General features: G+C 51.1%; 1 protein-coding gene across 1 annotated transcript; it reads left to right on the top strand.

The window, feature by feature from the left end:
- The first annotated feature begins 58 nt into the window (after window positions 1–58).
- On the top strand, window positions 59–7611 carry LOC130838772 (cytochrome c oxidase subunit 4 isoform 1, mitochondrial). Its single transcript, XM_057712278.1, has 5 exons — window positions 59–198; window positions 1331–1404; window positions 5682–5849; window positions 6395–6526; window positions 7368–7611. The coding sequence occupies exons 2-5, from the start codon at window positions 1332–1334 to the stop codon at window positions 7502–7504; spliced, it is 510 nt and encodes a 169-aa protein (XP_057568261.1). The 5' UTR covers window positions 59–198; window position 1331; the 3' UTR covers window positions 7505–7611.
- Window positions 7612–8381: the final 770 nt, after the last annotated feature.

Below are 8381 nucleotides of genomic sequence, written 5' to 3'. Positions count from 1 at the left end.
GCCCGGCGTTTTACGACATTCGCGTGCGGCGCCCCCCACTTCCGGTCCTGTGACCTCCGGCGCGGTCGGGCGAGGGGCGGTGTCCTCCTCGATCCCGTGGTGCTCCGCGGCGCGGCCTCGCTCTCTTCCGGTTGCGAGCCCCCGGGGCATAGAGGGCGGTCGCGGCTGGCACGGCGGGCAGCGGCTGAGCGGCGGCAGGTGAGGCGGGCGGTGGCGGCTTGGCGCCGCGAGGCTGGGGGAGCGGCGGGCGAAGGGAGCCCTCGGGCCCGCGTGGTCGTGTGCCGGCGCCAGCAGGAACCGGCGGCTGGGCCTCCAACCCCGGTGACATTGAGGCCGGCCGGCGGAGGCTCCGGGCTCAGGGGCCGCCGGGTCGCGGCCTGGGTGCTGTCCCGAGGCCTCCGGCCCGTCCCCGCCTGCTCGGCCGCGGCCGCGGGCCGGCTCCGGCCCTGACCTTGGAGCGTCCGCTGGCTGCGGGCGCGGGCCTGGGGGCAGGTGGATTCGCGGGCACCCGGGCTCCCCCCCCGACGGCGCTGCGCCACCGCCGCGGGTGTAACGGGGCTGCCGGGCCGGGGCAGAAAACTCGGGGACCGGGGGCTAGCTCGGCCCTGACGTCATGCTCCTGTTTATTCTGCCCCTGAGGGGATGTTTTTCGCATGCGTGCAGAATCTTTTTCGTTTTCCGCGGTCCCCTGAAAGGTCCGGTTTTCAGGGAAGGGGAGGCGGGGGAGCTGGGCCTGATTCGGGAAAGGCCCGGGTGAGAGGTGGGTCATCCAGGTCATTCGTCGTCCTGCAGGGATTGAAAGCGGGCCGGGGCCCTGTTTGCAGCCGTTCTCCCCGATTTTCCCTTCCTGTGCCGTGCACGTAGTAGGCCTGTAACCGAATAACGATTGCAGTGCGTCCACCATCCCTTTGAACTGTTTGCCTTCTCCGTCTAAAGAAGGGAGTCCACCATGGCAGCACATTCTAGCTTTTCCAGAGTCTCTTTTAAAGTGCTTTTTCTCTTTGCTTTTTTAAAAAAGCCAATTTTAAAGAAAGCAAAAGCAAGAAGACAATATAGAACGTCAGTTTTCTATGAATTGCCTTAAGTGTGTACACCTGGCGCTTGATTTCTAATGATGCGCCGTTAAAACGTGCTGACTGCTGAGGGAAAAACCCTCAGCCTCTGTTATTTCGTGAATTCGGAGTGAGTAGTGAAGAAGAGATCAGTTATGTTGGGGAGAAGAAGAAAAAAGAATTGCATTGACTTCTAGAATGCACTGGGGCTGAAAGAAGAGTCATTCCTGATAGGTGTTTACCCTCATTCATAGAGAAGGTACGTTTTTATCTTTCAGAATGTTGGCTACCAGAGTATTTAGCCTAATTGGCAGGCGAGCATTTTCCACTTCAGTGGCTGTTCGAGCACATGGTAAGTCTAATTTTTCTTTTTGCTGTGTTATGTGTAAGACCCTGTGCTAGAGTTTCAAACAGAGGGCGTAGTTCCACATTAAAGAGTATTTATGAATCGTATTGCATTCTAGTCTGGGCCCTTGCTTATGCTCATGTTTTCCCCTTTCTCCTCCTTTTCCTGGGTTTCAAGTTCCAGTTCCACCCCTTTTAAGAGCCCCCCACTATACCTGACTTCAGCGCCGCCCCTCTTAAGTTATTGGGACAATGAAAGGGAAGGAGCTTGGACTTCCTCACCTGAACTTGGTTTAATTTCATTTCCACCTTGAATTAGCTACTCAAGTTTGGGAATCTGTTTTCTCACCTGAACTGGGTTTAATCTCATTTCTACGTTGGACTAGCTCCTCAAGTTTAGGAATCTGTTTTCTCACCTGAAATATATGTAAAGAGTTCAATGCCTGGCGGCATGTAGCAGGCTTAGTCTTGCATTTATCAGGCATCTTCTTTGTACTGGTTACTGTTGGGTGCTTAGAAGAAGAGCATATGTGATATAAAGTGGTCCCACAAGAATGTTTGCCATCTGGAGAGGGAAGATACATGAAGGCAGTTTTTCAGTAAGAGATGGACCCCGAGGAGAAACATTTAGCCTGGGCTCTGGGGTACAGGGGAGGCTTCTGGAAGAGAGGTCTTGCTCTGCGGAGGGGCTAGTAAGTTTAACCTCACCTCCAAGAGGGGAATGGTGTTCCAGGCAGTGGAAAAGCAAGCAAAAGGAGGAAACGCAAGTTGGCATGACAGGTGGTGTTATTGAGGGGTCAAGTGCCGGACTTGAGTGGTGGGTGATGAAGTTGGAGAGCAAGCCTTATGTATCCAGAGGCTCAAGAGCTGTTGCCTGGGCTAATGGGTGTGTGAGTTTTTCCTTGAAGCTGTGTCCTTTACTTGGCAATGCTGTTGTATTAGGTTTCTCTCTGTTCCTGACATTGCTCACACTGTGGACACAGGGTCTAAAACAGATCCTGTTAGTAAGAGTATTATTGAAATACGTGATTTAAATGAATAGATAATTAAAAAATTAGTTGCTTAATACATACAGAAACACTCCTTCACTAAAAGACTAGGAAGTCACTTAGGACAAAGATTATGTTTTCTTTCCATTTTAGTTTTGTTTATATATTTCCTTAGCTTTTGATTTCTTTGCTTAGTTTAGTTTGAAGTATATAGAAAGGAAAATTTATCTTTTCTAGGTGTCACATTTCTACGAATTTTGATAAACTCCTGCAGTTGTGTCACGACGACCCCAGTCAGGACACAACATTTCTGTCACCCCCAGCAGTTCCTTCGTGCCCCTTTGGTTGGTCTCATCTTCTGTAAGAAGCCAACTTCTCTCTCCCTTAGTGGCACTGGCCACAACTTATTCTTAGGAGTGCTGCTTTTGGCAGAGGAAGTTGGATCTAGTCAGTCCCTTCTTGAAGGCCTGCGCTGGCTTTTCGTGCCTGGAGTAAGATCAGCACCTGGGCTCTCTGGTCTCCTCACATCAGACTCAAAAAGGCGAAGAGCAGCCCAAACCAGCCCTCCCTGCTGGCTCACGCTCCCAGCCCCCACTGCTATCCTGTTTCTCAGATGCCCCAGGCTGGCCCCTCCTGCCTCAGCGCTGGAGGTGTGGGTGGTTGCTTCTTTCTAATCGTCACCCTCCTTGCAGATTCGATTCGAAGAGCCTTTCCTGACCACCTGTCCTGCCTCACCTTGCTTTGTGCTCCCTTAGAGACGGTGGGTTTGCGGGTAGTTTGAGTGTCATCTGTCTCTGCCTCTAGAGCGCAAGCTTTGGAGGCTGGTACCTTGCCGGGCTTCTTCATGGCCTTGTCTCCAGACGCAGTAGGCAGGTGGAAGGAACTACAGTCCATCGGACGAGTCTCATCCTTTAATTTTAAAGTTTTGGTTAAATCAGTTGTGCACGAATATGTGAACTGACTCCCCACAGAAAATAGGAGCACAATCCGGAGCCCCCATTGGCGGTCCCCCGCTGGCAGTTTGGGTATTTGTGTGGTAACACATCTGGTTGAGAGGGGAACCCAGGGTCACCAGATTTCCTCAGCAGATGCTCCCAGGATCCATCCAGGTTGAGAATAGAGATGATAAAACAGTCACTAGCATGCAAAGTCTTTGCTTTTCCCTCTTTGTAAAAGGAATGTTTGGTGTGTTAACCTTTATATGGTCTCCCCCCTGCCGCCGCCCACTTTGGCCCAGGCCCAAAGTGCTGAAGAGCCCTTGGCAGCCCTGAGATCAGGAATTGGCCATTCTTGGTCTAGAAAATGCAATTTTATGCTTAGCGTGCTTGAAGGTTATGAGCATTTATATCTTTATAACAGCATCATTGAGCTGTAACTCACAACACACTTCACCTGTTGAGAGGTACACTGCAGTGGGTTTTTTTAGTACGTTCACTGAGTTGTGCTATTATCACACAGTCAATTTTAGAACATTCTCATCACCCTAATTAACATTTATTTTTAATAACTCGTGTAAGCTGAGTGCTTTTTAGTCCACTTATCATTTTAATAGAATCTTTGAGTTTTACAGATATGTTTAAGAGCACTCTGAAGGGTTTATGCCTTGTCTGGTGATTTGAACCTTTCTGGTGTTGAATTAGAACATTTTCCTCCACATCTCACTGACAGCTCAGCATTCTGGGTCACTGTCACCATTGGGGAGGCAGACAATGGAAGGAGGGATGCAGCACACCAAGTCCAGTCGTCCACTCCCACCATTTGAATTGTAATATAAATACTACGTTCTCCAAAAATATGGTCATGTTTCTCTAGATGAAAAATTGAAGAAATGTTTCTCCTTCTATTTCAGTTTAATTCTCATGTATTAAAGACCTAATGAAGCAAAAGCCAAAAAAAAAATCTTAAGAGTTTTAAAATTGTAAAGTGATTCTAGCCTTTTTCATCTCAGATCCTTTAGGGATGAGGTCGGGTATAAATATATGAATATGGTGGTCATTTGAATGGCACAGACAAGCATCTAGAGAACTTTCACTGCTGTAACACTTATGGTTTTGTTTCACTACTGTTAACGTGTTTGGGGCATTTTAATCGTTGGACTAAGTTAGTGGAAGTGAAGCACTTTTGCAGGACTTCATACCTCCAGACCAGTTTGGAACACAAAATTTTCTTACAGGTGGAATTGAACACACAGCTTTTTGCAGAGGGAAAACCCTGAATAAAATTTAAGATTTTCCTTTTTTTCCTGCTGTGGGAGCTTTTTTCCTCTTTACTGGAGTAAGTGGGTACACACCCCCTTGAAGGCACTAATGTTTCTGTCTTTTTGAGCAGGAGTCCCCATTTCGTCCTCTCCTCTTTCCGGTGATAACAGCTTGGGTTTCCCTTGCCAAGGATTTTATGTTTAGTTATACGTACATTGGGTACCGACACATAACTTAGGACAGCATAACCCTGCCAGTGTTCTGTGACTTGCTGGGAACACGACTGTCTTTCCGTTTTGAGCACATGGATCTGCTTTATCCGTTATCCTGCTGTAACTTGTTTCCTGCCACACAGGTTCCCCTGGTTCCCTTTCTCTGCTCACCTTTTTCTTTTTTTCCAGAGTTCTCGTTTTGCAACATGCTGTGTAATGTATTGCTCGATTCCCACCTCTAGCGTGTAGACACAGGGAGGCAGGACTCTGCTTGGTTCACTGATGATCCCGGGTTAGAACCACACTTGGAATACACTAGGTACTCGGTAAACCTTTGTCGAGCAGGCTGAATGGCTCTGTGATACACATTTCTAAGGAGCACAGCTTCTCTGTGTGTCCTCAGTTGGATACAGGTTATCTGATACTTGGCTGTAATAAGCAGTGCCACAGTAACCAGCTTTTCGTATGTCTTTTTTCCTGAACTTTGAACCCTTGTGTCTTTTTTGAGTTTTATATTGTTTTTGTTCTTCCCCAGTAGTTGGAGTCCCTTGCAGAAGGGCCTTCGCTTAGTCTAGTCTCCAGTCCAGGGAACCTGAGCGCCCTGTCTGACCTCTGCATGAACACTGGTACTTGCAGGAAGTGCTGCCTCATTAGCGATGCCCCTGGCAGGTTTTTGTTTTGCTGTGATGAAAGGCCCCACTGTTACCCACCTGCCTGCCATCCTCAATCTGCCGTCTGGGGCCCGCAGGACAAGCCTGCTCCCCAATTCACTGAGGTTCTCAGGGTGCACATAGATGTACTTATTTTGGTTTTTAGAAGTACCGCTTTGTTTGTAACACTGAACCTTGTGTGAATTTTCAAATGTTTATCCAATGCGTGTTTTAGGAAGTGTCATGAAGAGTGAAGACTTCGCTCTCCCGAGTTACGTCGACCGGCGTGACTACCCCTTGCCCGATGTGGCCCACGTCAGGAGCCTTTCTGCCAGCCAGAAAGCCTTGAAGGAGAAGGAGAAGGCCTCCTGGAGCAGCCTCTCCATTGATGAGAAAGTTGAACGTGGGTATTTAAGGGAAGCACAGGCAGCCTGCGCTGAGCGAGAATTCTCCTGTTCTGGGCTGTGGGCTCTGGGTGGGTGGGGGTGCTGTGCTTCTGCGGGGCTCTCCAGGGTTCAGGCCCCTTTGTCTGTGCCTGTGGGAGAGGAGCTCCCCGTGCTTCCCCGGGGAGGAGCACGAAGACGGGTGCAGAGCTGCTGAGCGGGGCTCTGGAGGGTTTAGTGTGTGGGAGCAGCTTCTCCGTGCCTCCCCGGGTGGGGCTAGGTTGGCTGTAAGTTATTGATGGAAGATCAGCAAACACCGTCGGGTAGGAAAGAGATGTGAAAGTATTGTGGGCTTAAACAGACCCTTATGCCTTAATCTGAAGAAGAAAGAACGTCACTCTTTTTTTTTTTTTAACCCAGAGCAAGCGCCATGCGTCTCCTTCCTTCCCCCATGTGTGCATGGCGGGGCGGGGGCGTCAGGCCCCAGGCCTGCCTTGTGTTCCTGGCTCCACGTGTTGGTCCCCATGGCCCTCTGTGCCTGCAGCGCTGTCCTTTCTGTTCCCAGTGTACCGCCTTAAGTTCAAGGAGAGCTTTGCAGAGATGAACAGGGGCACGAACGAGTGGAAGACGGTTGTGGGCACTGCCATGTTCTTCATCGGCTTCACTGCCCTCGTCCTCATCTGGGAGAAGCAGTACGGTGAGTGGTGGGAGAGAAGCCATGTGCCGGGAGTGGCTCCATCTTTCAGTGCCCGGGAGTGGGCTGCGGACCTCCATGCAAGATGGGCACGTCCGCTCTGGGCTCCATCCCCAGATTGTTTGCCAGGTTTGGGAGACTGGCTCAGGGAACTGAAGTGGTGTAAGTCAGGGTCTGATTTATTTGGAGGGGGCCACGCTCGCTTGTGAACGGCTTCCTTTGTATAGCACACCACGTGTCCAGTAGCGGTTTAGCTGGTCACCAGTCAGAAGGCGTAGTAGAGGGGAGATCAAGGAGAAGGGAGCTCTTACCTGGCAAGGACTGTTTGAGTTGTCGGGGACTGCCACTCTACAACCAGAGTCCTGGGCCCCCGGACCTCGTGGTCTCTGCTTAGCCAGTGCTGGGGCTGCGCGTGCGTCCTAGTGCTGCCTGTCTTGCGCGCTCTCTGTCCATCGGAGGAGGGGTGATCCTGTGCTCGCCGCCTGCCTGTGGGCGTGGGCCAGGGGCAGACCTGTGGCCGCCTGCTCTCCCCTCGAGCCACCTTTGCTTGCGCTTGCACTCTGTGCTCGCCTGTAGCCCGTTACCTGTGTCCTGCAGCAGGCGTCCTGCTCAGCATAAGTGGTTCATCGCTCACTTTTACGAGTGAAGGGGTAATTTGGAAATACCGAGTTATCAGCGCCCAGAGTTTGAAACCAGCACCCTTGCATGGCTGTGGGTGTTAAGTGGCAGGTGACTGCGCTGACTGAGTTGCCAGTGAGATGGGGGAAGACCTCACCTGTGTAACGCATTGGCTTAGAAACACCTTGTCAAGGCGGTTGCCTCACGAGGTTGTTTTGGACTGCAGTGTACGGCCCCATCCCACACACCTTTGAAGACGAGTGGGTGGCCAAGCAGACCAGGAGGATGCTCGACATGAAGGTGGCCCCGGTCCAGGGCTTCTCAGCCAAATGGGACTACGACAAGAACGAGTGGAAGAAGTAAGGACCCACCGTTCATGCGTCTGAACCTCACCTTGTCACCTCCGTGCAGCTCCGCACATTTACTGGAAAGCCTGTGTACCAGTGCTAATAAACAAGCAGTTTACGTGACGTCCTTGTGGTTGGTTCTTTGATGATAACTGAATGAAATGAAAGCGTCATTTAAAACGCAGTAGGTTTCTCCCAGGTGTCTGTAGTAAATACATTTTAGGTATAAATGAACTGGCAAAAATAAGTTGTATAAGGGGACAGCATATAAAAACTAAAACTATAGAGTCCTGTGGTATGGGATGCTTTGACAGGAGATTTTTCTGAGAGTAAAATCCCATTATAGTAGCTAGGCTGACAGATGTCACGGTGGTCGCTTTTCTCCCGGAACTGTCTCTCCCCCTGAAATTGTCAGTGTTGGTTGGAGTGTGTGACTACGAGGTTGGGAAGGGCAGGCCGAGTCCTGTGCTCCTTGCCTGGTTTCTTGGCTGCTCTTGGCCTTTTTATCTAAGAAACAGCAGCGAAGCCGGTGCTAGGTCAGACGGGTTAAGGAGCTCTGCCCGGGCCCGGCAGGCTCCCTGTGGGGGGCTCCTCTCCCTGTCCTGTGGTTCTCCCCTCTCGCTCTAACCTCAGTGCCCCTCACTGGTCCCTGGAGCCCCTGCGTGGGGAACAGAACAGATTCTGGAACACAAGCCGTGTGATGAGAGCTGTGGCGGCTGGTGCAGAGGGGTCTCCCAGCAGGTGGGGGCGGGGGGTGGGGGTGGGCCTAGAGATCACCCACAGTGTTGCGGGAAGACGGCCTTGGCTAGGCTTGTGGGAAGGCTTGAAGCAGCCAGTGTGATGTGAGGAGCAGGTTAAATGTGGCCCCTGACTGTGGTGTCTCCTGCTGCTCT

The sequence above is a fragment of the Hippopotamus amphibius genome, chromosome 16, assembly GCF_030028045.1.
Source record: "Hippopotamus amphibius kiboko isolate mHipAmp2 chromosome 16, mHipAmp2.hap2, whole genome shotgun sequence".
Classification (NCBI taxonomy): domain Eukaryota; kingdom Metazoa; phylum Chordata; class Mammalia; order Artiodactyla; family Hippopotamidae; genus Hippopotamus; species Hippopotamus amphibius.
The sequence above is the reverse complement of the archived record's forward strand: the minus strand, read 5'-3'. Positions and strand labels throughout refer to the sequence as shown.